The sequence below is a fragment of the Thrips palmi genome, unplaced genomic scaffold, assembly GCF_012932325.1.
Source record: "Thrips palmi isolate BJ-2018 unplaced genomic scaffold, TpBJ-2018v1 HiC_scaffold_12, whole genome shotgun sequence".
In the NCBI taxonomy this organism is placed as follows: Eukaryota; Metazoa; Arthropoda; class Insecta; order Thysanoptera; family Thripidae; genus Thrips; species Thrips palmi.
Window position 1 is genome coordinate 10,656,871 of NW_023144623.1, and position 25,981 is coordinate 10,682,851.

General features: G+C 55.2%; 6 protein-coding genes across 8 annotated transcripts; 2 read left to right on the forward strand and 4 right to left on the reverse strand.

The window, feature by feature from the left end:
• Positions 1 to 141: 141 nt before the first annotated feature.
• Positions 142 to 3,354, forward strand: LOC117639865 (bestrophin-2-like). Its single transcript, XM_034375809.1, has 10 exons — positions 142 to 328; positions 400 to 483; positions 582 to 753; positions 819 to 1,187; positions 1,269 to 1,394; positions 1,469 to 1,576; positions 1,650 to 1,847; positions 2,460 to 2,680; positions 2,753 to 2,960; positions 3,025 to 3,354. Exons 1-10 carry the CDS (start codon positions 234 to 236, stop codon positions 3,352 to 3,354), a joined length of 1,911 nt encoding a protein of 636 aa, XP_034231700.1. The 5' UTR covers positions 142 to 233.
• Positions 3,355 to 3,374: 20 nt separating this feature from the next.
• LOC117639999 (flightin) lies at positions 3,375 to 5,634 on the reverse strand. Its single transcript, XM_034376140.1, has 2 exons — positions 5,534 to 5,634; positions 3,375 to 4,830 (listed from the first exon to the last, which is right to left on the reverse strand). Exon 2 carries the CDS (start codon positions 4,823 to 4,825, stop codon positions 4,196 to 4,198), a length of 630 nt encoding a protein of 209 aa, XP_034232031.1. The 5' UTR covers positions 4,826 to 4,830; positions 5,534 to 5,634; the 3' UTR covers positions 3,375 to 4,195.
• A 2,655-nt stretch (positions 5,635 to 8,289) lies between these two features.
• On the reverse strand, positions 8,290 to 17,307 carry LOC117640283. Its single transcript, XM_034376645.1, has 3 exons — positions 17,204 to 17,307; positions 11,712 to 11,922; positions 8,290 to 9,665 (listed from the first exon to the last, which is right to left on the reverse strand). Exons 2-3 carry the CDS (start codon positions 11,897 to 11,899, stop codon positions 8,906 to 8,908), a joined length of 948 nt encoding a protein of 315 aa, XP_034232536.1. The 5' UTR covers positions 11,900 to 11,922; positions 17,204 to 17,307; the 3' UTR covers positions 8,290 to 8,905.
• A 606-nt stretch (positions 17,308 to 17,913) lies between these two features.
• Positions 17,914 to 20,503, reverse strand: LOC117640108 (E3 ubiquitin-protein ligase NRDP1). 3 transcript variants are annotated; one of them, XM_034376362.1, is made up of 7 exons: positions 20,387 to 20,503; positions 19,924 to 20,013; positions 19,699 to 19,841; positions 19,449 to 19,605; positions 19,238 to 19,369; positions 18,948 to 19,103; positions 17,914 to 18,860 (listed from the first exon to the last, which is right to left on the reverse strand). In XM_034376362.1, exons 2-7 carry the CDS (start codon positions 20,011 to 20,013, stop codon positions 18,591 to 18,593), a joined length of 948 nt encoding a protein of 315 aa, XP_034232253.1. In that variant the 5' UTR covers positions 20,387 to 20,503; the 3' UTR covers positions 17,914 to 18,590. The 3 variants fall into 3 exon arrangements, with proteins under 3 accessions (XP_034232253.1, XP_034232254.1, XP_034232255.1); XM_034376363.1 differs by having other exon boundaries at positions 20,368 to 20,491; XM_034376364.1 differs by lacking the exon at positions 20,387 to 20,503 and adding an exon at positions 20,255 to 20,278.
• LOC117640106 (major facilitator superfamily domain-containing protein 9-like) lies at positions 20,500 to 22,960 on the forward strand. The gene is made up of 5 exons (XM_034376360.1): positions 20,500 to 20,685; positions 20,919 to 21,050; positions 21,129 to 21,258; positions 21,343 to 21,552; positions 21,630 to 22,960. The coding sequence occupies exons 1-5, from the start codon at positions 20,632 to 20,634 to the stop codon at positions 22,331 to 22,333; spliced, it is 1,230 nt and encodes a 409-aa protein (XP_034232251.1). The 5' UTR covers positions 20,500 to 20,631; the 3' UTR covers positions 22,334 to 22,960.
• LOC117640107 (replication factor C subunit 4) lies at positions 22,956 to 25,642 on the reverse strand. The gene is made up of 7 exons (XM_034376361.1): positions 25,425 to 25,642; positions 25,053 to 25,229; positions 24,861 to 24,959; positions 23,859 to 24,055; positions 23,451 to 23,767; positions 23,273 to 23,356; positions 22,956 to 23,194 (listed from the first exon to the last, which is right to left on the reverse strand). Exons 1-7 carry the CDS (start codon positions 25,544 to 25,546, stop codon positions 23,105 to 23,107), a joined length of 1,086 nt encoding a protein of 361 aa, XP_034232252.1. The 5' UTR covers positions 25,547 to 25,642; the 3' UTR covers positions 22,956 to 23,104.
• Positions 25,643 to 25,981: the final 339 nt, after the last annotated feature.

The window sequence follows — 25,981 nt, forward strand, 5'->3', positions numbered from 1 at the left end:
CCTGCCTGTCATGCACGGCCTTCTGCCTTCTGCTATCGCGATGGTCTTTTGTCGCGAGGGCCGCCGTCGTCGCCGGTGTGGCGCGAGGCGCGAGGGGCGCGAGCGTACGGACAGACGCGGGGAAAGCCAGGGAAAGCCACGGCATCGCGTCCATCGCTTCGTCTTGTTGCCTCCAAACGACGAAAGTGCGCACTCCGCGCCATGTGTCGGGCAGCGACCGCGGCTTGCAGAAAATGTGGCTGTTGATCTTCGCCACCATGACTGTAACCTACACTGCGGAGGTGGCGACGTCCAGCGGGCTGGGATGTTTCCCTAAACTTCTCTTTAGGTTAGCAACAATGACACGATGTTTTGGGCTTGCCGACACACGCCTGCCAGATCACCCTAACTTTATTTCAGGTGGAGGGGTAGTATTTACAAGCTGCTGTGGCCGAACCTTGTTCTGTATTCCATCCTTTACTTCAGCCTCAGTCTGTACTACCGGTTTGTTTTGAGCCCGGCAGACAAAGAGTGGGTACCTTGGCGAAAGTAAACCATAAGCACAAAGCACGGCGCCGTCAAGGAGTCTCTCTGCGCCGCAGATGGTTCGAGCGACTGTCGATCCACTGCCAAACGTACGGCAACCTCATCCCCGTGTCGTTCGTCCTCGGCTTCTACGTGTCGCTCGTCATCAAGCGATGGTGGGACCAGTACGTCAGCATCCCGTGGCCCGACAACCTGGCCGTCTTCGTCAGCGCCCTGGTGCACGGCCAGGTGGGTGTCTGGCGGGTGGCGCCAAGCCGCGCCTAGCCCTCGGCGCTTAGCCCTCCCCGTTGCAGGACGAGCGCGGCCGGCTGATGCGGCGCACCGTGATGCGCTACGTGAACCTCTCCCTCGTGCTGACGCTGCGCATGGTCAGCCCGCGCGTCAAGATGCGCTTCCCCACCATGGAGCACCTCGTGGAGGCCGGCTTCCTGCAGCCCACCGAGATGAAGATCTTCGGCGACCTGGAGCGCAAGACGAACCACCCCAAGTACTGGCTGCCGCTGGTGTGGGCGAGCGGCGTGCTGACGCGCGCGCGCAAGGAGAACCGCATCACCAACGACTTCTCCCTCAAGACCCTCATCGACGAGCTCAACATTTTCCGCACGGGCTGCGGCAAGCTGCTCAGCTACGACTGGATCAGCATACCCCTCGTCTACACGCAGGTGGGCCGGTGGGCCCAGGACGGCCCAGGACACATCGACAAAAGGAGTTCCTTTGGTTATTCCCTCCCCCTTGTCATCTAGGTTGTGACGCTGGCGGTGCACGTGTACTTCATGGCCACCTTGATGGGCAACCAGTACCTGGACGTCAGCAAGGGCTACCCGAAGCACCAGATCGACTTAGTCGTGCCCTTCTTTACGTTCCTGGAGGTGGGTAACAAAAAAACGCAGCGAGTTTGAGTGCGTATGGCACTTGTTGATGCTTTACCCTGCACCCCTTCCAGTTCTTTTTCTACATGGGCTGGCTCAAGGTGGCCGAGTCCCTGGTCAACCCGTTCGGGGAGGATGACGACGACTTCGAAGTGATGTGGCTCATCGACCGAAACCTTCAGGTTCTTGCGACGCACCGTCAATAGAACCGGCCCAATAATGACTACGACAAATTAAAAGACGTTGTTCGAGCAGATGTCGTACGTGATCGTGGACGAGATGCACGAGGAGCACCCCGAGATGCTGCGCGACGCCTACTGGGACGAGGTGTTCCCCGCCGAGCTGCCGTACACCGCCGCCACCAAGCAGTTCCAGACGGAGCCGCCGCAGGGCTCCACCAAGAACGTGGAGGTGCCGATGCACATGGCGGACTTCGTCAAGGACGCGGCGCTGGCGGACGACGCCGAGAAGGAGGCCGCGGTGGGCGACGTGCCGGGAGTGCCGGTGCGCATGCGCCGCTGCTCCAGCGCCTCCGTGCACTCCGGGCAGTCCGGCCCGGACGGCGGCCACCGCAGGAGCAGGACGTCGGTGCTGAGCGTGCTGGCGCGGGCCTTCCACCGCGAGGACAGCGCCAGGGACCTGGAGGCGAGCGGCCGCAGCAGCGGGGTGTCCCTGCTGAGTCGCGCGACGGCCACCATCGCGCCGGGGAGAGTGTCGGCGTCGCAGGCCTCCAGCAGGGCGACCCTCGTAGGCAGCGACTTTCAAGTAAGTTCCTGCCTCTTGAAGTGGTGGCACGCCCTCGCCGTCAGCGGCCTGTGACAGCCGCGGTACCTGCGGTCGACAGGAGGACGTCTTCCGCCTCTCCGACGCGTCCTTGGCGACGCAAGGCTCGGCCCTCGTGACCACCGACGGCGGCGGCGGCGGCGCCAGGGTGCAGGTTCGTCAGCCTGCTCTGTAGGCCGGCCCGCGGCGCGCCCGTGCCCTGGGACTGCCTACGCGCCAGGCGCTTCGTCGCCAGCCAACGTCACCGACGTGGCCAACGACGTGGTCTTACCTTTGCGCCAGTTTTCCGGTGCGGTGGCGGGCCCGCATGCCCTCAGCCCGTACCCGGAGGGCTCGGCCGGCGCGGAGGAGAATGCGCATCTCAACACGGCGCCCTGGCAGACCGGCCAGCAGACCCTGCAGGACTGCCCGCCGCGGCGTAGCGCCCTGGTCGCGCGGTTCATCTCCGCCGTAGAGGCCGCGGAGCTGCGCGACGTGGAGGCCACCGTGGGCCAGGACGCCAGGTATGTGTGTCGGCATGCGTGCCGAGGCAGCCAGAGGGCGCCAGTTAGAGTGCTTCCCCGGCGTGCTGCCAGACCTGGCGGCTGCTCCTCTCCGGAGGATTTCATCACCATCCTGGCGCCCGCCGCCGTCAGCGAGGACGCGCCCTCCCCGGTGCTGCCCTCTGACGGGGACGTCGCGCTGCCGCTGCCTGACATCGCCCCCGAGATGGAGTCGCCCTGCGACGCGGCCTTGCCGGCCTTGCCGCCGGCGTTCACGGTGCGGCACTTGAAGCGTTTGGAGGTGGGCTGCGGCCGCCGGCCTTCACCCTCCTCACCGCCAGCGTCTCGCACTTGTTCGCTTGCAGGCCGCGGACGGCGCTGCACTGGGCTCCGTGCGGCGGGGCTTTGCGCAGCTGGAGCCCATCCTGGAGCACGTGGAGGAGCACGCCTCGGGCTCGTGCCCCGCCTCCGCCCCCGGTTCTGCCCCCGGGTCCGCCCCCGGGTCCGCCCCCGGGTCCGCCCCCGGGTCCGCCCCCGGGTCCGCCCCCGGGTCCGCCCCCGAATCGCCGTCCGGGTGCGGATCTGCCACCGAGACGGCCGCCCCCACGGCGACCTCGTCGGCCTCCGCGACGCCGACGGGCGGTCCGGGTGCCGACACCAGCCGCACCCTCGTTGCCGTGGACATGGACGCGTAGGGGTTGAAGAAGAGGGCCACTTTAGCAGATACGGTTTTATTTTTATATCAAAACAGTTTATTTTATAATGTGACTTATTCTGTACAGAATGTTATTATCATGTTGATCATGTGGGGAATCGCATGCATATGAGGTACGGTATCGAACTGTATTCATTAAAATCTGTTATTGAAAAAAAAGAAGAGAAGATTGAGGTAATTTTGGTTGTCCTTTTCCTTCGTCTCCCTCAGCAGCCCGTGTTCCGGGAAGAGGCATCCACCGGCATTCACTCACTAGCTTACGATCACAATGAACAGTTTTGCCTGACACAAAAACGACACAACACAAACGACGCGCTCGTCCGGACCGTCGCTCTCCCTCCCGCAGCTCCCGCAGAGCAAAACATGGGGAGGCGACAGGAGCGCGGCCATGCGGCCATACGTAAAGGCGAGCCAAATGCACAAGTGCCGGCTACTGGAGGGTCGGTTCCGTGTTTTACTAACTTGACATAAACTGAACTAAAACCACAACGCCCTGTCGAAGGAACGCGACCCGCCAGTAGCCGACGCAGCGCATGCACTTTGCTTGGCCGGGCATGTCCGGGCGGGGCTGGCCTCCTCGGTCCACTCGATCCACTTGGCACCGCAGCAGCCGCCACAGCCACCGCCTCAGGTCCGGGGAACACCAACGAGCGCGAGGCCAAGGCCTGCCAAACTGGGACGGGGGGGTCAGGGTGGCGGGGACGTCGCCGTGGCCCCCGCGTCGTCGTCGGGTGGCGAGGCTAGAGCGCGCCCGCGGATGTTCCGGGACCGCGGCCCTGGGCCTGGCCCTGGGTCCGGGCTTCACTTGACGGCCGCCGCCATCACACGTCCTCGTCGACGGGGAACTGCGGGCCCGGCAGCGGCTGGTACAGCGCGTCGTAGTAGCGCGTGCGCACCACGTTGTTGGACAGGTGGTGCCTGATGGCGTTGGTGTGCGTCAGCCCCGCCACCGTGCCCACGTTCTTCAGCGAGTCCTCCACCTGCATGGTCTTCTGGTGGCGGTCTGGCGGCGCCGAGCTGGGGTAGGTGCGCAGCGCGCGTTCCGCCCACGTCTGCGGCTTGGGCCGCTCCCGGCTCACGCCCCGGGACTTCTGGTCCAGGTAGTCGATCACGTCGTCGTAGTAGTTCTTGCGGTACAGGTAGATGTACTCGTAGTTGAGCGAGGTGGGCCGGCTCCAGTGCGTGAAGGGGATGAACTTGTCCAGCTTGCGGGGCTGCACGCGGCGGGTGCGGTAGGGCGGCAGCGCCAGGAAGGGCTGCCCCTTGGGCCACGCCCACTCGTCCACGCGCGGCCTTGGCGGTGGCTCCTCTCCGGCCGCCCCGGCCGCCGCGGGGGCGGCACCTCCGGCGGCGGCGGGCGTCGCCGCGCTGGTGTCCTCGGTGGCGCTCGACAGCCAGTCGTCGCCGGCGTCGTCGCCGCCCGCCAGCCAGTCTGAGTCCGGGTCCGCCATGGCAGCTGCAACAGTCACTGGGTCAGTCTACAGAACGACACTCCTTCGTGGCAAGACTAGCAGAACCCCGTCGCAGGGGCCGGGAACCCGGTCCGTTGGATCCCCGGTCCAGCCAACAATAGCAATGGCAGCAGACAGAGATGCATCGGGACTGTGCACCCCGCACCCGCAGGCAACAGGCAATGCAGCTCGTGGTCGGGGCCTTCGAGCCCATTGTGCGTTTGGCGCAAAACCAGCCGGCCCCATCAAACTGTCGAAGTTAATTGGAAGGGTCTTGGCGGCGAGGAATGGCGAGGGAGGGTCGCAAGTCGCAATGTGCGCCGCGGGTCTGGTCGGCCTATCGTTTAACGAGCTGGTCGCCGCGCACTGGCGGCGTCGGAACAACGCTCGCACAAATAAATAAATCCTTTTCTATGCGTTTCCAGAACTTTACCTGATCTGGTAGCTTGCATAAGAAAAAGACAGAAGCTCGTACCACTCCCGCAAAAAATAAAATAAAATTTTAAAAATTAATGAAAGAATATTATGTTTTGATTGGGATATTTTTCGATGGGCTTAGGCAGGAGTCTCGCAGTGACACGAAGCTCCTGCGAACCAGGCCGATTTCCTCTGAATTTCGGAGCTCACAGTGCCGGCGACGGCGCGCTGGAAAGGGGCCACGGCCACGTCGACGCGGCGGCCCCCGTTTCCGGGCGGGGCGGGGCTTACCTGACTGTTCAGCAAAAGGACGAGGGCGGGCTGGGGTGCTGCTGCAGGTGCACTGCCCGATCCAATCCGAACGCCTAACCGATCTCGACTAATGTGCTGCTTCCGCCTGACGCCTCCCTCGCCTGCCCCCACCAGGCCCCACCAAACCCACCCCCTGATCTCGCCGATTTCCCTCCCCCACCCCCACCACTGCCAATTTCGACGGCTGTCGACACCGCCGCGCCCCGCCGCGCCCGACCTCGCCGTACCCTGCACCAAGCGTGTTGTGAATCAGGCGAGGAAAAAAAAAGATTATCATCATGAAACTGGATCGGAATCGGATCAAAACGACGTGGGTCTGGGTGAACTTCAACGTGTTGGGGTGGAACACGATGAAACGCTCTGATAGTTTAAGGAGTCGAAAAAGAACCCGAGCAAAAATGCAGTGTTGAGTTTTCTTCTCGTTTTTTATCCCACCACCGGGTGGCGAATACATCCCGAACGCAACAATGCCGCTGCTTTTGAATAAAGCCGCCGTTCTTGTGCCGTCGGTTGTTCCCGGGTGTCCCGGTCCAGCGCGGGGAATCTGAACGCGCGGGCCGACGACAACCCGTTCGGCTTTGCAGTGTACAGTGTACACTCACGCAAGCCTGGCTGGCCCAGCACGTGCTGGCCAGTTGTTCAACCGCGGCTCGAGCTGCTGCAACTTGTTTGCTGCGGGTACCGCAGTACTGCACGGCGGCGACGGGGCGGCGACGGGGCGGCGACGGGGCGGCGTGGCGGCACCGCCACCAGGCGAGGACCGCCCGGCATGCGACAAGCTGCCCCGATGGCCTCCTGCGAAGGCCTCACACTTCCCCGCGCCCGCCCCACGCAGCCACGCCACTGTCGGGTGTTGTAAGGCTCTTTCCTAACGCCAAAACACGGACCGACCCCATACCGACCTCCGCATTTTGCGGTACTGCGGGGCCGGTTCAGCTCCCGTTGGGGGCTCTGCGGGGCCGACCTGGGGCCGACGGCAGAAGACCGGCGCCTCGGGCTGAGCTGAGCGTCTCGACGAAGTCCCCCGGAAGTGCACGACTGGAACTGAACCGCCAGAAGTGAAGAGCGTGTAATGTAAATAAAGCGTTTCGCAAAGGAAGCTTTATTTCCGAGTGTCGCAGTGCGGTCGATTCCGTTGCATGTCTCTCTCCTCTCGCCGCGACTCGGCGGCTGTCGCTGCGCTCTGCTGTCGCCGGGTTGCCTGCAGTCGCCTGCATGACAGTTATCTTTAGTGGCCGTCGTCCTAGTGGCCTCTGCGGCCCGGTGACACAGCGACACCGCACGGCAGGGCTGCACGCCGGGGCGGCGGGGCCGCGGGGAGGAGGAAGAGGAGTTAACTTTAGGGCACTCAGCCCGCGGTGTAGGGGTTGTCCCTAAGCTGGCTGGACCCTTTATATAGGGCCGTTTCGTTTAAAAAAAGACAGGTCTTTCTTTCTCTCTTAGACTTTTGTGTGTCTCTGAATGCGACGTTCACGGTCACGGTTAAAACAGTGTCCTTAGTGGCCCACCGTGGGAAAAGAAGTCATTTGTCCAGAGGTTGCCAGGAAACTCCGCCACTGTTTTTGCCATCGCCACTCGGGCTTGTCGTTTTGGTTAAATTCCCATTGGCTGCGAAAGTAATGAATCTTCTTCTTCAGCCGCTCCTCTTGATTGCGAAGGCGTCCAGGCAGCTGCATGGTGCTGCAGACTATCCCTAGCGGCCCACCCTGGCTAGAGGGCTGGCGTGGCGTCTCGACGGCAGGGTGCGTGCGCCACGCGGCCACGCGGCATCGCGCGCGGAGTATCGCCGTGGGCTCTCTGCCACAAGCGAGGAGTCTCGCGTCGCGGCGTCGGTGTGTGTGTGTGTGTGTGGCATTCGCGTAATGCGGCCAGATACCCCCACCCCTGCGCCACCTCCCCCGCGACGGCTCTATTTTAAACGGGCGCTGCACTGTGTCTTGTCTGACCATCCCCGCCTCTTCCCCGCCTCCCCCTCCGCCTCAGAAGCCCGCGCCGCGCCGCCGCGTTCCTCCAGGTGAAGGTGGTGAAGGCCGTGAAGGCCTAAGGTATCGATGCGTGGGGTCTGCATCTCAGAGAACGGGGGAGTACCCTACCGCTGCAGTCGCTACTTTGGTGCGGCTCCGCTGACTCAGGACAGCAGTTGAACTTGAATATTATGTCTCGTTACGTTGGGTGTTCTTCAGCTGCTTCTAGAGCTCTTTTATAACAGTGAGTATTTTCAGCTTTCATGCGAGTTAGGAGTTAGGCGTGAAAACAAAAAAAAATAATTGAAAAACAAAGCTTACAAAACAACAACTTTTATTTGAAATTTGATATTTAATAAACGACAAAACAAAACAAAAAAATGCACACTCTCGCTCTCTATCTCCCTGTTTCTCTCTTCTCTCTCTCTCTCTCTCTCTCTCTCTCACTAACACACCCAAAAACGTCACACCGTCTGCGCTACTGTAACGAGATCTAAACATAGGATTGTCACAACAAGTTATTCTGAGCACCTTTCTACAGGGACTTGGTAGGAATTCACTTTCGGCGGCACGCACAACACTGAAAGCAGCAAGCTTCATGTCAGCTTTGTAAGTTTGCACTTATGGTCCTTAGGTTGGCACCTCAGCACTCTCACTCATTTACTCAACAAAACAGTCAAAATGGCCTACCATACATACTTTTTACCTTTCCTGTTGGCTGCCTCCGCACAAGCATCTTTGATTTAAAAAGGGTAAGCACAGTGTAGCACGTTTTACCATGGTCTCATCTTTTTTTATTCACATGTACATCGCTTACACATAACGTACAAAAGAGGTTAAATATATACATAGACACTAGTCCCCACGTCAATCGCGGCCTCCACCTCCACAGGCGTCACGAATCGAAATGCACCTGCGAAACTTGACGAAAGTCCGTATTTTTGAAGTCCCTGTCACGTCTGCAACTGTCGCCGTGTGTGTGATAGGGCGGACAGAAATCGGACGATTCGTCAAGTTCCGCCCCCTCGCCCCCAGCGGAGCCTCCAGCGAGAAGCCGGCAGGCATCGCGGTGGAGCGGGGCCGAGGCTGGAGTCGCCTGGAGCCTCGCTAGCCGCAGCGCGCAGCCAGGGCGTACCAGGGCGTACCAGGGCGTACCAGCACGAGTCCTCGACGGGAGCTTCACACAGCCATGCAGTGCCTGGCGGCTGGCGGCCGGGCCAGTGACGGCATGCCCCGGCATGCCGCGAAGCGAACGATATAAAAGCACGGTTTGATGTTGGTGGGGCTGCCGCGTGTCCACGGCCTCCACGGCCGGCTGGCCGTTCTAGTCCGTTCCATCATCCACCGCCATGGGCGGCAGTGGCCCACGGGCAGCCCCGCGGACAGCCTAGAAAGTGACGGTCTTCTTCTCGGAGCGGAGGCTGGACTTGACGCGCAGGCTGGACGAGTCCTCCTCGGCGGCGCGCTCGGCGTTCTCGGCGACGAGGGAGCGCAGCTGGGCGGCGCGCCGGTCCCGGAAGGCCGACCTCTCAGCCAGCTCCTCCATCTCGTTCTCGAGGTCCTGCAGCCGGTTGCGCGTCTGGCGCGCGCGGTTGATGGCGGCGGCCTCGGAGGCGCTCTCGAGCGCGAGCGGGGAGCCGGCGCCCACCTTGGTCCACCGGGTGAGCTCGCCGCCCTGGGCCGCGGCCTGCTCCACGTCCTGCGTGATGCGCAGCGTGCGCTTCTTGATGAGGGTAGAGGCCGCGTCGCTGTCCAGGTCCAGCTTGCGCAGCCCGACCGTCTCCAGCGCGCGCTCCGCCAGCGACTGCTCCCGCTCGTTCTTCATGGCCACCAGGTTGCGGCGGCGCGTCGCCACGCTCTCCGCGACGTCGTCGTCGGCCTCCTCCAGGCGGCGGGCGCGCGCGCGCCGCACCTCCTCGATGGCGTCGTCGATGTCGTAGCCGTTGGAGGCGCCGTTGGCCAGCGAGGACGCGCGCAGGCCCGCGCCGCCGCGCTCGCGCTCACCGCGCGCGGACGGCCGGTTCTCGAAGATCTCGTCGAACTCCCGCAGCGCCGCGGAGGCCGCGCCCGACAGGGGCTTGCGGCCCACCTCGGAGATGATGGGGTCCTCGGGGAAGTCGGGCAGTGCGGAGCCAGCCCGCCTCGGCCTGGACACAGAGGCAGCACGGGTCTTGCCGTCAAACCACGCCGGGGTGCGCCGGGGCCGCCAACCCTGCCGCGCTGCCGCGCCTCTTAACCCTCTCCGCCTCGCTCTCGCAGTGCACGCGCATAGCTGGCTAGCCAGTACCAACTCTCATTTAAAAAAAAAACAACATTTAATAGTAAGTTGGTACTTTGTTAGGATGTAATTTTTTTTGCGAGCTGTTTACTGACTTTGTGCTGAATCTAAGAGGAGGCCACATTATTACGCACAAATAAGGCAAAAACTGTATTCGAAAAAAAAAAACTGTTTTGACTCGGAAAGGGTTAAGAGCGAGGCGGCAGTTGCCTCGCGAATGGGCGACGCTCTTCGCAGAGGTTAGTCTAAGATATTTTCAACATAGAGCAACAAAAAATGTAAAAACAAAAACAAAAAAAGATATAAATAAGTGGATGCGGGTTAGTGATTGCGGTTTGCAGACTTCTGTCTACTACTTAAGCGTGCTTTTGTATGGAGACGGCGTTCGACATGCTGGGGTGGACGTTGCAAGCTATGGGTGGTGGCCTCCAAGGAGTGCAATGCAGTGCATGGTGCAATGGGAAATTAATTATTCAAGGCAACAGAGTTCCAATAAAAAAGAGGGATGTATTTTTGAGCCGATCATCATCATAATTATTTTACACATTTTTTTTCTCAGAGAAAGACAAAAGAATGAATCAAACAGTATGTATGGTGTTGTGTCGGGATGGGTCTAGGAAGCCGTTACAAGAAGCACTACGGGCTCAGAATCTAAGCCAACCGCTGACCGGGCTCGACAGGGGCAGGAAGGGGAAAGACCTGGAATCACACAACGGGCCCGAGCGCCAAACGACTCATCAGTGCTTGAATAGGGCAAGTCGCGTGCATTTTCGGAGCCGCCCCCGAACAAGACAAAGTGATACAGGCGGCTGCTTATTTCATGACAGTGGGGGAACCGTTTTGCCTTGCGTGCTGGAGTGCTACATGAAAAAATTAAAGATAAAAACGAGATTAGTGTCTGTATGAAAATAGTGGAAGGTGGATAGAGATGAGGTGACGGAGTGACAAAGTTAGATGGTTGGATGTACAATGAGTGCCCGGCTCCCGCTTGACCCTGCACACGCGTACATGCACGCTGGCACTCACTCGCCTGGTATGGTATGCACCCTGGCACAGTCCCCTTACTGTAAAAAAGTCGGGCTTTAATTTACCCACGTGTCGGGCGGATAAATTTACTCTTCGGCACGCAGTCCAGTAAAGTGTCCCCAAAAGTTTTTGGCGTGTGGCTCTGCGGACGCGGGAAAGTGGCACACAATTCGACGTAAGTCCACGCCAGTCGGTGGGCCAAGGCTTCGTGCAGCAATCCGTGTTGTGTTTCCATTCGACGGATTGCACCAGAAGCAGCTGCCGCTGCACTGGCCAACTGGCTGATTTTTCGTACTCGCAGCCGAATGCCGACTTAACAAGCTGCGCCTCCTCAGTCGCGGGCCTGGCAGCGCGCCAAGTCGCCAAGTGGAGGGGGTGGCGGCGCGCCTGACATATGGCGTTGGCCTGTGTCTTCACCCGCTAACTTTCAACCCTTTTTTTTCACAACATTTCCGTGCCAGGGTGTAGTGTACCTACATTCAGGACGAGTGAGTGCGCGTGCGCGTCTATTTACAACAAACATTTGCTCACAAATACATTGATATGTACAACGTGCAGTACACAGTGTGCAGTCGTGCGGCCCGAGACGAAGATAGTCGTCGAAGAAGGATGAAGAAGGAAGAGAACAACAACAAGCAAATTGAAACATTGAAACATGAAAACACAAGGGCTGCGTGTGTACCACACGAGTGGGGGTGGGTGAGCCTCCTCTGCAAATCAAAGAGTGGGACAGTCATAGTCTTAGGAGAGTGGACAGAGCCTGGTTCGGGTAGTGGCTGCCCGAGAGAGACAGCGACGAAACAAGCGTTTCGCTGTCTAGTGCGACATGTCCGACTCTTTGGCGAGGGGCGTGTTTGAAACCGCGAAACTGGGAGGGAGGGATGCTCACCTGAAGAGGTCCTGCTCCTCCTGGTTGGTGGGGCGGGTCGCCGGGTAGGCGCTGGGCATCTCTGTGGGCCTGCCGGAGTACTTGCGGTCCAGGTGGTCCACCATGGGCTTGTAGTAGCTCTGGCCGATGTTGTAGTTGCAGTCGTACAGGCGGGTGCGGGGCCGGCTCAGGATGGTGCGGGAAGACATGGTGGCGTGTGGCGGTACCAGGCCTGCAAGTGCAACAACGTTACAGACACAGTCAGACAGACAGACAGAAAAGGGGGCGCTCCACCCTGCCAGGCCCCGCCACGCCCCGCCACGCCCTGCAGAGGTGAGCTAATGCACCATTGTGCCCGTCGAGCGCGATGCACGTTGCACCCCGATGCCCAGAGGCTCTTGCCCTCATCGCTCAGGCCCCTCAGCCACCCTCAGCCCTCGACCCGCCCGTCAGGTATTTCTGTAGGAACGGGATCGAATGACAAAATGTTGCCTTTCGGTCATGGCCCCGCTGCGGCGTATCATGTGGGAATCATTTGGCCGCTGGTCTCATGACAAGTTAACAATAGAAGTCGGTGGGCACGGTAAAGATGCCGTGCCCGAGGATGAAGGTGTGACTTTACTTTTTCTCGAGTAGCCTGCGGTGTCACTCAAGAGTCGAATAACGAGGAACGAGCTCGCGGACTGCCAAGAAAAATGAAGAAAACGGAGGCGGTGAGGCGACTTGCGTCATGGCAGAGGCACTGACAGACTCCGCGGCGGCGACGCGGTGCTTTGTCAACGCGAACGTGGCGGTCGTAACGGCTAAACCTAGGTCAGGTCACGCCGTCACTGTCAATACCCCGCGCGCCGCGTGCGCAGCGTGACGCAGGCACAGAGTCTCTCTCGCGCGGGGTAGCGACCGCGGGTCACGGCTGCCACTTGGCAGGGCGTTTGCCTGGCTTTAGCCTGGCTTTACCGTGACCTCGCGGAACTAGAGCGCGCCGTCCTCGCCGTCCTCGCCGCGCCCTGAGCTGTGGCGCTGTCTCTCTCGCACGCAAGGGGCGTCCCGCAGGCAAGTGAGAGAGACGGAGCGACTGTCCGGGATCGCTCTCCTTTCCATCAGATCTATTCTGAATCGCGAAGCCCAGCCGGCCGCGGTGTGATAAAATCCAAGGCACTGCACCTGCCGCGCGCTCCACTCCACCCCGCCTGTTGCCTCGGCGTGCCGAGTGTTGCAGTGCAGCGTGCAGCCGAGCGAATCCGAAGAGCCATGTTCGCTCTGTCTCTCTCGCACTCCTGCGCGATGCCCCATGAGTGCGGCGGAGATAGAGCGATGGACGACAGCGACTCTCGGGCCGAGAGTCTCGGCCGCTTCAAGTTCCGGTCCAGGACGCACGGTACTGGACGCCGCCTGCGGAGCGGCGGGTAGGCAGTCCCGCACGCCACCCGTGCGCGCGCGCTGCCTGCCTCCACGGCGGTGGCCGACGGCGTGGCCGTGGCCGCCGCGGAGGGTCGCGCCATCACGCCGGAACGGGGCCGATTCCGAGAGTCGTTTCCGTCGCTCTGTCTCTCTCTCGCGCTCATGCGGTACGCCCCGCGAGTGCGAGAGAGACAGAGCGACGAAAACGACTCTCGGAATGAGTGTGTGCCAGGGCGGGTGGAGCCGGTGCACGGCCGCTATTCTTGGTGCGGCCTGCGTCGGCCTGCGTGAGGAGGCACGCCGCGCCGCCGACGCACCGCGCCCCGCGGCTCCGCGAGTCCGAGGGCAAGGTAAAGGGAACGCAAAGGAAATAGAAGGCGCTTTGATCGGCGAGCCGCGCGTGCCGCGTGCCGCGTGCCGCGTGCCGGGGGGCGTGGACGTCGTGCAGCACTGCGCGCGGGAGTCCCTCATCCCGAACAGCGCTCTGTCTCTCTCGCACTCGCGGGGGGTCTTGTTGACGTGCGAGAGAGACAGAGCGCTGTTCGGAACCAAGCCTGCAGTCGCCAGTGCCAGTCACCATGAGTCACCGCCTTCCCGAGCAGCAAAACATCAACATCATATTTTCTTAATGAAGTGGCTTGGCTGGCGGCGTCGCCGCGCTTCGCCGCGCTGCGCGGAGGAGGGCTTCTCGACAGGAACCGCTGGTGTAGTGGAATCCGAGTAAAGAGGTTGGCCGCCTTGAACCTCAGGGCAGGTTCGACAGGCCAAGCACGAGGGTGGTGCCGGCCTAATATTAGACAGGTGGTTTTCGCGCGGCCCCTAACCGTGTTATTGGAAAGCGAGCCGCGAACGCCGCCAAGGTCAGGGCCACACGGCCACACGTCCACACGCGGCCAGCCGGCGGGGTGGGTCTCATTGAACGCCAACGCAACGCCCAGTACACTGATTCGCTGTCTCTCTCGCACCTACATGGCAGGCCGTATGAGTGCGAGAGAGACAGAGCGATTCAGTCTTCAAGGAACGCCAAGCGGAGCCATTTATCGCGCAAACACGCCTGCGGGGGTTGGCACCACTTGCGGTGTGCGAGTGTGACGTCATGGAGTGGGATCGGCGCACTGCGGGTGTGTGTGCGAGCGCGTGTCTCTTGTGGTGGGATCCCGCCGCGCCGCCGACGCCGGTTTTATAAAAAGAGACAATCGGGGCCGGTGGGCACTGGTAGGCGCGTACAATGCTATCGCGCGACATCGGGAATGAGACGCTGGGGAAGGCGGGGGCGTAGAGTGTGAGGCACAGTGTGGGCACGGCGAGGGGCTTGCCAAGTGGTGCCACCGACGCGAGGCCCCATCGAGCGCCATCCCGAGCGCAAAGAGGACACGATAGGACCGTCGCAGAGGAAGAAAATGTTCTGGCTGGGCTCTTCGAGGGCCTGCGGCCTCTGGACAGGCAAGCAAGCAGCACACCTTGACGGACGCGGCCGGCCGAGACAGGCGGGGGTGGGGGAGGTCGCGCTGGCGCTGCTGGCGCGTTCACGCCCCGGCGCGCTGTCTCTCTCGCACCTACACTTGAAAACCCGCGAGTGGGAGAGAGACGGAGCGCCGCCTCGCCGCATTGATAACGCTTTGGCCGCGCGCCCGGGGAAACTCGATCCCCATTTGACTGAGTGATTAACGCGCACCGCGCGCCGGCCATAGCGATAGTCATGCACCCCCGATTCCCATTCGACTAAAGTAATTTTCCGGAAGGTTTCACAGTTTTCCGGAGAGACAAGTGAAACCTTACGCACCACTCACGATGGTCGCTGTTTCATGGCCGTGTTTCTCAAAGGAAACAAATAAGTGTCCTGCTTCCAGACCCCCCCGTCAGTCGGGCACCTTGCAGCACGATTCCGCTCTGTCTCTCTCCAGCCTCTGCGACACACCCCTGAGTGCGAGGGAGACAGAGCAGGTGCCGCTGAGTGACAGTGATGAGGCTCGCGCGCTGGCAAAGTCACTCGGCCGTCGCGTTAGCGGCGGGACAACTAGGTCGACCTCTACCATGCTGTCCCTCCCCCTCCCCTTTGTCTAGAGGAGAGGCCCACGTTTACAGTGTCGCCGCCAACGACCATCGAAAATAACGGGCCAGGGTCAAGTCCGCCTTGAAAAAAGGGGATCCGCCAAGCCGCTTCAGGCAAACCCACAACACGGCGTGACGGCGTGCCGCGGCGTGCGCACTTCCGCACCACGCCGTCAGTGACAACGCCCTGTGTCCGCTCGCTCAGGGCGACGAAATGGTCGGCCGGCCGGCTGATTTTGTCTCTATCGCCGACTCAGGGGATGCCCCACGAGTGCGAGAGAGACAGGGAATGGGCCATCTCGCCGCCGCCACGCTCTGCTAGCGCGATGATGACTTTGGCCGCCGCGATGGGGGCTGCTGATTGGTCGCACGTGGTCCGGCACGGACACGCGGCACGGCACGGCACGGCACGGCACGGCACGCTGATTCAAACTGACGCCGCAATGCCGCGATGCCGCGGTAAAGATAGACCCGGACCACTCCACTCCCAATCCCGACCCTTCATAAATCGCGTCACGCCTTTGACGCACACACGCGAATTAGTCTCGTGGGTTAAGTGTGGCCGGCGACAACAACAACACCGTCGTCGTCAACAACAACACGGACGGCCTGACGCGCACCTTGCAGCCTTGCAGGCCTTGCAGTGCATGATGCACACCTCGGCGCCGTGCCCGCCGTGCCGCGCGGCCGGCATAGAGTCATCCCTCATGCGGCGCACCGCGGCACCGCGGCACGGCGGCACCACGCGCCGGGGCGGGGCGGTCCGTAAAAATACAAACGCTATTTTTAATGCTTGGCGTGGGACTGCGACGGGCGGAGGTACGGCCCCCCTCTCCCTCTCTCACGGCTTAATTCCCCGCCGCGGAAAAGTTGTCGGTCACCGCGAGTCGGCTTCTCGAGAGTCGTTTCGCCGCTGTCGCTGTCTCTGTCGCACTCGTGGGTCGCCCCGCAGGCCGCAGGGGGAGCGAGAGAGACGGAGCGACCAAGCGCCCGACGTCCGGCGGGTAGGCAACGCGCTCGGCAGGCGCGCGCGACCGCCAGCCGGCTGCCTACCTCGCCGGCGTCTCGCCGCCTGGAGTCGAGCCTGGAACGGCTGGAGCGCGGACCCGAGCGGGAACCGACGGCGCCTCAACGCGCGACCCCGTCTTCGCGTCAAGTCGCGTTTCGCAGTGTGGGGGGAGAGAGGGAGGGTGGTGGACGGAAGATGGGCGGCCGGCCCGCGAGATGTAGGTGAGAACGAGAGCGAGAAGCCCCCTGGCGCCTCGCTGCCTCGCCGCCTCGCCACCATAAGGGCCCGGCCGGCGACCGGCACCGCGGCGCCGCGGCACCTAGCCCAGCCTAGCGAGGCGTGCGGGCAGCGGGCGGGGGGGGGGGGAGGCCGGCGGAGGGGAGGGGTAGTAAAAGTATTTCGGGCCGCGAAGCACTGCGAAGCACTGCGAAGCTGCGTTCGCGCGGACAAGAGGAGAAAAAGGCGCGGCGTCTTTGTCATCGCGCCGCGCCTCTGCAGCGGGTGGGAGAAGGACAGGACGGCGACCTGCATGCGGGGGGCGGAGGGCCCGCGGCGGGCCGGCCGGGCGGACAAGAGGAACGCAATCGCACCTTCGAGGCAAAACGACGGAACCAGCCCCACGACGCATTGCAATGCAGGCCGGCCGATCTCGTGAATTTGCCTTTCCGGATGGCGAAGGCGAGCAGTCCAGGTATTCGGGTTTCACGCAGAGCGATACGAGGGCCGAACGGATACAGTGTCGTGGCACACGTCGCACCGCACGCCAGGAAGAACTTGAACCATCGTGGGGTGTGCTGAGCACAACCGGTCAGCCACTCAGGGTGCCGTGCGCTATGCTGTCACGGAGCGTTCCTCGCGCGTGTCAAGGTTGCCTCGCTGCACCTGCTTGCACCCCGTGGGGCACCCCGTCGGCCTGGAGGTGCTGGACGCTGCCACGCTGTCCGGAGGAAGCGGATGGGAGAGGCGTCGTGGACTGGGCAGAGGCAGCTGGAGGCTGGACCAGGCTGGACAGGGGAGGGGAGGGGCGGCAGGGCGGCGGCGGTAACGATACCTGTGACGAGACTAAGGTGGCGGAGTGCGGGGCTGTGGCGCGCTGCGAGGTCCCGGTACGACTGGCGTGGCCCCCTCAGGGGTCGGAGAGGCCGAGCCGTGGGCCCCTGCCCCGCCCCCCGCACGTCCTCGCCGTGCGCGAATTCTCTCCGTCGCACCCCAGGGCCCCTGGGCCGCCCTGGGCCGCCCTGCGCCGCGGACAGCGCGTATACGACGGAGACAGCGCTCCACCCCTGCACGCCCCGAGCAGAGCAGCGCCCAGCAACGCGGACCAAATACCCTTCCCACCGTGAGGCCGGCCACTGCTTCAAAATGGAAATAATACCATTTTCGGCAAGAGGCCGGCTACTGGTTGAAAAAAATATGAAAAATGAAAAAGATGCGAAACCATGGCAGCGCCATGGCCGCGACGCACAAACCGTGAGCTGGGAGGGGGAGCCACATTCCCCACGCAGTCACGCAGTGCGGCGTTCGAATTAGACGCTCTCGCCTCTCGCCGTCTCTGTCGCGACGGGACGCCCCACTACGCCCCGCTCCGCCGCGCCCCGCCCTGCCTCGCTTGTGTATCGCCGGCTCACTCAGCTACTGACAGCCCGGCGTTTCGATATATTGGCTTTGAATGTTCCAGTGGCAATGCCAGATGTTTAATTAAAGTGGTTCTAATGGTGAAAAATGGGATAAGATTGGGGTGTAAAAAGAGAACCACCCAAATGTTTTTGAGTTCTTTACTTGAGAATCAAGTCAATATGATTCAGAGTCAATACAATTAATGAGAAAATTTACAAATAGAACAATGAACAAGGTCAAGACACTGGGATGGTCAGTTATCAGTGTTGTGTTAACTGATACCTAAAACTAATCAATATACAAATGAAGACAAGGCAAGATAAAAACTTACTATAAAATTTCAACTAAAAAAGATTTTATCTATCACATGTAAAACTCACTCAATTTACTTTGGCCCATCTTGCTTTATTGCACTACTATAACAACATTATAACTACCGCACAATGTTTAAATTAAGATAAGGACCTCATCACAGAAATCAGCATAACATGATTGAGAAAGTTACAAAAGGAAATTAAACGAAATGTAACTATGCATTCTTTGACTCTGCATACAACAAGAAAAAGTATGAAGATGTACAAAATTGGAACTTAAATAGCTTCTAGAGGAAATTTCATTAAATGCGGATAGCCAGTGAAGTGGAGTTTGGTCTACACATAACATAATCATATAAAATACTTTTAGAGATCAACAGTCAATGTTCCACGCATCTTGAAGGAAGTATGGTCCACAACAATGAGGGGTCCTCCAACAGCCTAACTAACTTTTAAAAAAATAAAAATAACAAATTTCCTTAACATAAGGTAACAGTATTCAAAATATCATTCAATGCCAAGGGCAAAGATCATAACAAGACCAGGTTCAGTCATAAGGTCCTCAGCCATATGGGGATTGTCACATGCAAGAGCAAGCACAGCTTGCTTCCCAGGGATTCTGCGACACACATAATTATCGTATTCTCTTCTTTGCCTCTGTCTGGTCTGCAGGGACGCAAGACCAGCTGGCCACTTGCGCTCATGACAGTTTCGCATTAACTCTTCCATGATGTGAACAGGACACCCAGACTCAGATAAGGATCTTTTGATCAGGGACTGAAAAAGAATTAAAGTTAAAGCATCATGGGTGACATAAACCAAAATCAAGACATACGACAAGTGATCATGAAATACGCTACATACCTGTAGAACATCATCCGGAGTACTTATCATAGCTCCCCACCGAGAAACCCGGGCTTTTGTCAATGTATTTGCCCACCTCTTCACTTCATCCTTCTCAAACTGCTCTGCGATGGCCCGCATCGCGGGGTGAGAGGAACGCATGGCTCTCAGGAACTCCTGTAGTAAAAATTTACACAGTTGTTTAAAATACAGACTTTTTCGGACCTTACTGAAAATCCACACATCTTCACTGAGGTCCAAAATAGACAACTATAATGGAGATGATACTTTGGAAGAATGGAATTCCATACCTTTACGAAGCTAAGTTCTCTCCTCACTTCACTTAATGTTATTTGCTGCTCAATAAGTTCATCATGGAATTCAGACAGTTTTTTTTCCTGAGTTGTAACATATGCTCTCAGTTCTTTGACACAGTTGTGTTCCTGGTTAAAACAAAAAAATATCTTATTAGAAGCTTGTTTAGCTAACTGATGACATTGTGTACTTCACAACACAACTAACCTTTAAATCATCTTTAGGGATCACTAGACCACACCCTAGCTCACACAAAACTGGTCTCTTAGGATTGTGCTCACAAAAATCTACATGTGAACTTAATACTTCAAGTTTCATCAATTCTGTACATCCGCAATGAGCGTTGTCACATGAGATGGTAAGTCTGTTCATGTGAAGAAAGAAAAAAACAAAATTAAAATAAGGTAAACTGGCAAGTAAATTCACATTTAAGAAATATTTCACTTAAATAAAATACCTGGCAAGAAGGTTTTTCAGAATTCTTGGAACTGGCTGTAGTTCACTTGATGTTATAGGCGTTCTGTCTACAGGGCATGTTGGCTGTCGTGACAGCCACTCATTGATACATGCTGAACAGAAAGCATGTTCACAAGAGGGAGCCTGAAAAACAAAACAAACAATTGACACTGAAACAAAGACTGGCGATTGCAAGCTTGTTGAAATAATTGCCAAAGTAAATCACCTGAACAGGATGCTCCAACACACCAGAGCAAATGGAGCAAATCAACTCCTCGTCGACAGTGCCTTGAAACCTTGCTAGGTCGAAACCCATCTAGAAGCAGAAAAAGCAAATAAAATCAACCATGAGATTACCATGAAAACAAACAAAAAGCAATATGACAAAACAGTCCCTATGTAGGTTAGGACCACAACAGGTCACACATACTGCACTTCTACAAATAAATGGGCGGCATAAGTCTGATACGAGATCACTGAAGCTATTTTAAAATAAATTCAACAGAATATTTTACACTTTGGGGCACAGAAAGTGCTCAAAAAGAAAGTAAACAAACCCCTTGGTTTGCAAGTGCAAGCGACGCGTGAAAACAAAAGTAATAAAATCGAAGCAGGACTAGGAAAGGTGGTGACCCTCGTCACACCAACGTCTCTCCGACATCATGCGCACCTTAGAAAATAAGAAATACCTCAGATTTCACAAAATCTAACTCCTTTCTTCTTGTAACAAGTAGTTCTTGACCGCAACACGCAACTGCGACGACAGGGACAGGATGCAGCTTGCAGCTGTGCTGTGCGCAAGGCGGTGTTGCCAAATCTCCGTCGAGTGGAGTGGAGTGTCGTCTGAAGTGGGTGCGGTGTGCCTTAGATCAGGATATTGAGGCTTTAACAACTGACGGAAAGCACGAGAAGCGTGCCGCAAGCTTCTAATGAGATGGCAGGGTTTTCAGATTTCAATTTAAAATGCGTTTACTTCATGTCAGCCATGGTGAGGAAACTCATGGGCACTCTAATCTGTCAGATACCAGGTTATGTCGCCCACGAGTAAATATTTACTATTTTCCTTTTCACTGAATTCAGGAATACTTTTGTTTCAGTTGAATAGCTTATCTATTTTTATGATTTGTATTTGTTTTAGTGATGAAGGTTCCTGAGAAAGTGCCAAAATGTTTTACCTCTCTCTGAAGTATAAATTACAGGACATGTTCTCTGCTTTCGTAGGACATTTTTTCTGTAGGCTTGGCAATTCCACTGCTTTCACCTTATCTGAGGTCTTTGGGTGCATCTCATCTCGTCATTGGTTTGAGCACGTCATTGTATGGGGCAGCACAGCTGATCTCTAGCCCTCTCGTGGTAAGACATTTCGGTGACGACATCCTGCATTAATAGTGTCATGGCATGAGAACTATTTTGCTTATTTCCTTTATTCAGGGAAGCTGGAGCGATCGCCGAGGAAGGGTTTCTGTTTTATGTCTATCTTTGGCTGCATGCTCTCTCTGCTACTTCTTGCTTGGCCAGACCAGCTCCATGTTTTTAATTCTTCTGATGCGCTTACTATTAGGTAAATGCAAATATTCCATTAATAAGGAGTACAGTGGACTGCACCTTGATCTAAATACTATCATGCGCTTGCTATTCTTTACAGGGTCTTTTAAGCACACTCAGAGTTTATGCAAGTCTATTATTGCTGATGAGGTTCCACCATATGAGCAAGCTGGAGCCTATGGTAAACTTGCAGCTATTTCTGGTGTGGGCTTCATAGTGGGGCCAGTTGTTGGAGGACACATTGCTGATCATGAGCATGGATTTTCCTTCATCACAATCATCATTCTAGTATGCTTCTGGATCAATATTGGTATGGGATGCTAGTTTGGCAATATGTATTCTTTTAATTTAAAAAGGCCCTTCTCAATTTAAATATCCTTTTAACAGCTGTTGCCCGGACTTTGCCAGCATCACATCAACCAAGGAACAGAGCAGCAAGAAGCAATGCTGGCATTCAAGAAGAATTTTTTCGTGTCATCACCCACCTCAAAAGTGTTAACTGGAGTAAACATCAAAGCCTATTAATACTTAAGTTAATACTTGTATTTACTCTGTCATTTTACTTCAGTAACTATTCTCTACTGCTACAAGAGAAATATGGAATGACACCAAAGTCTGTTGGATACATTATTTCATTCCAGTCTATTATAGGCTCGGCAACTAGTTTGCTTTCAGGACAAATCCAACATTTATACGAATGGCAGTATCCCCCACAACATGCCTCAGCAGTCCAGATAGTTCATTGCTTTACCGCCATGGCTGCTGGTCTGATAGGCATTGGCTATGCTGAGTCTATTGTAGGTCTTCTGCTTTGGTTGATTCCATTGGCATCAGGGGCAGCACTCATGCGTACCTTACTGACAGAACTTTTAGTTCAAAAGGCTTCTCCTCAAGAGAGAGGATCACTGCTCGGTGCAGCACACAGTTTTTCTGCAATGTCTAGATTGTGCACACCTCTCATTTCAGGAATTGCAACAGATTTGTATGGTTCTTCAGCTGTCTCTCTACTGAGTCAAATCATGGCAACTGTAGGTGCATTCTCAGCTCACTTTATTTTAAAAGGAGAGTATTTGCAGCACTATGTATCTTGAACTGTCAACCAATTTTGATAAAATGAATGTAAGAGGTACATGATTTGCATAATTGAGTATTATAATTTTAATTTACTATAGACTAGTGGGTCTGCAGTGGCCAGGATTGCTCACATAAAGTAACAACGTAATTGTAAGTTAGCAACCGCTGGTATAGATATCAAAGATGACAATTAAGGGTAAAAAATGACAATACTAGTGAGAAGTTATTGGACCAAAATGAGCTCAACCATTACTCTGTTGCTATAGCTAAGAGGATTTTGAAATATCTTCACATTTGTCCAAGTTAAGGATATTTTTCATTTCGAGCTTTTTTCTACAAAATTTTGAAAATAGTAAGTCATGAACGAATTGACAGGTTCAGTCCTACTGTAGTGGGGCAAGGCTTACTTTAATATTCTACATAAATCACCATTTGGCATGAATGTTGTTAAGTGATCATTATTTAACATTTAATTATTAACTCAAAATACTTTGATAACAGACCACAGCTTTTAACGAACTTGTTCTTGAGAATCATATGTACCTGAATGAAACTTCAGTATGTGACTTGACATATCATGGTTTATATTTTATAGTATTTTATACATACTAACAGGGTCCAAAATAAATAGTTTTAGAATTGTGCAAGTAGTTCTCTTATTTAATTGAAAACAGCTCAGTATCACAGAATGGACAAAGAAGAGAGAAAACTTAACACCATGAAAGAAACACAAACATATAAAAAGAATACAAATGAATATTGGGACACAAAGAACTTGTTAACTTAACTCACTGTCGCAAGCACAACATAATGGTACAGCAAAGATCTGCCATTTGAAGGTATTCACTGGCTCCTTGTTGTAATCTGTGGCTGCAGACCTGAAAGAAAACAAAGAATGTAAAGAAAAGTTTTGACAATGCTTCAATTGAAAGGACTTTAAAGTGTTTGTAACTCACAGCTAGCTTTTCACAAATGATAGCTTTTTGTTTGTCACCAATTGTTGGAGACAACACAATTTTAAGATGAAGTTGTTCCAGTAACTACAAAATAAGAAATAGAATTAGAAACACCAGAAAAAAAATGGAATTCCGCTCAAACTCTTTTAAATGGGAAGAGAATTTAATCTTTGTTTACCTGGCCTGCAGAATATCCTTCCATAATGAACTCATCCACATATTTGGTAAGCTTGAAGTAATCATACTCTTCACATACACTCATCAATCCATCAAGCCACCTGTTGGGAACTATTCCCATCACCTCCACCACATCTTCACCAGTGATTGGTGATGAACTGTCTTTGCCCTTCAGCCGGGCACATGACTGTAGACAAGTTATAGCTCTACGCAAATCTCCTCCAGCAGCATCAATCAATGAATGCAGAGCATCTTTCTCAATGTGGACATTTTCCTCTTCAGAAATAAATTGGAGTCTTTCAACCACCTTAGCTTCACCTAAATGGTTCAGAAAAATAAAACATAAAAAATTAGAACGAAATGTGGACAAACAAAGATATAATTTTGAAGAGTTGTAATTAAACATTACCTAAAGGCTTGAAGCGAAATTTTGTGCACCTTGAGGTAAGTGGTTCAATTATGCGACTGACATAATTACAAACCAAGCAAAACCGAGTTGTTCTAGTCTGCTTTTCCATTGTTCTTCGTAAGGCAGCTTGGGCAGCATGAGTCATGGAATCAGCTTCATCAAGAATGACTATCTTAAATGCTGGGCATGGTTTACCGCTGCAAAAATTCAGTGGCATTAAAAACTGGAATTTGCTCAACCAGTAAGGCAGTTAATCTAGCTCTAAACGAGTTGTGCTTCAGATTTATTTTGTTATCAGTCCACAGGCAGCCTTTCCATGAATGCAGCAGCTAGAAACTATTACAGTGCATGAAGTATCGGATATTCAAAATTAGTTTGTCACAACAGTTTGTCAAAGAAAAACCATGTGAGGCACCAATTCCAAAAGAAATAGACGCTTCAGGCCGTCTGTTCGCCTTAGAAAAAGGGATTGTTGGATATCCTAGAGCAACACCCTGTAAATCGGCAACACTGTCTGCTCTTTAGAGACACTGACCCATTAAAAGACGGTCAATGTAGGAAATTTAAGAGCAGCAGTAACTAGAATGCAGCACTCATGGCGACACATCCAGCGTCAAACCTTTTACTTTATATCATCATGAGCACAACTTGAAGTTTCATGTCAAGAACATTTAATAAATTCAGACAGCCTCAGAAAGCTATATCAGGGTAGCTGCAACCTTATATCATTGAACTGGAGGGTGATTGATGCATTACCAAAGAAAGGGAAAAAAGGGATCAGGTAATGTAGCCCCGATAATAGAGTTTTGACAGAATCTCAAGCCAAACAGCTGGTAAGCAGGGCCTTTCAGAATTTCTGGCCGTTAATCCTTGCTTTAGGAACTTATAAAAGAAAGGAGTATCTTAGCCAGGGCAAGAGGCAAATATCTTCCACCAGCTTCAGTAAGCAGCTATCATCATAGGCTAGAGAAACCAAGGAAATTCAAATAAAACTACACTTACTCAGGACGCACTCCGCTAGCCGATAACTGTGCAAACGATTTCACCTTATCTCGAATGACCTGAATGCCTCGCTCATCAGATGCGTTCAGCTCAAGGATCCTGCAAGCAACATGTACAGATCATAAGCAAAGACGAAAAGCACAAGAACGTCTCGTCTTAATAAAAGGCTGAATAGTGGAATCAGTGTGTTACCTGTCACGATAAATGTCCCCAAACAACTGCCTTGCTGCAGCAAGAATGGTGCTGGTCTTACCAGTACCAGGGGGTCCGTAGAGGAGCAAGTTAGGCAAATCTGCCCCCGATAGGCACTGCCGGAGGACGGCAACCACATCACCTTGCTCGACAACATCGTCAACGGTCTTGGGCCGGCTGTGGAACAATCAACAGGTTAAGGAACGGGTTAAATCTACATGCGCCATACTTAACGAACTCGACACATCCATTTCAAAGCAGAGTACAGAATAAAATCTCGCTTCAAAATTAATGTGACATGCTAACTTAAAGAAAATAACAGTCGATAAAGGAAAGAGAAGGGAGCGAATGAACCTTTGTTCAAGCACTCACTATTTTTCGACCCAAGGCGTGGGCCTGTTGGTCCTCTTTTGCCCCTTGGCGGATGACTTCTCCCCCGAAGGACCGGCGCCACTGCTCGACCCCAATTTCCCAGTCTTGAGGAAACTCTGCATTTTGTCAGTCCGCACAAAAGGTTATGGACTGAGGAAACGCGACGAGACTTCGCGCCGCCAAAGCAAAGCGAAGCGCGCCACAAACAAGCGCTGCGAATAGTGCCGTCCTTTCCTGCGCGGAGCGGAGACGAACTGCGAATAGTGAGCCGGCAGCGTGTTGGAGGCGCGCTTTACGATGTGCCGAGTTTCCACTTGTGCTGACTGACAAAATGAAAAGCTTCTTCGAGACTGGAAAGCTAGCTCGCCACTCCTTCAAATGTAGAAAAAATTCCGATATTTTTAAAAAATATGAATGGATTTGGGTGGCTGAGCGTCGATTTTGGGTGCACTGATCAGCGAGCAACGCGGTCTAAGTGACACGGTGACAGTGACGAGACGGAGCCACGGAGCAAGGACTGCACTCGGCACCGCAATCACTCGTGGGCCGTGGGGCTT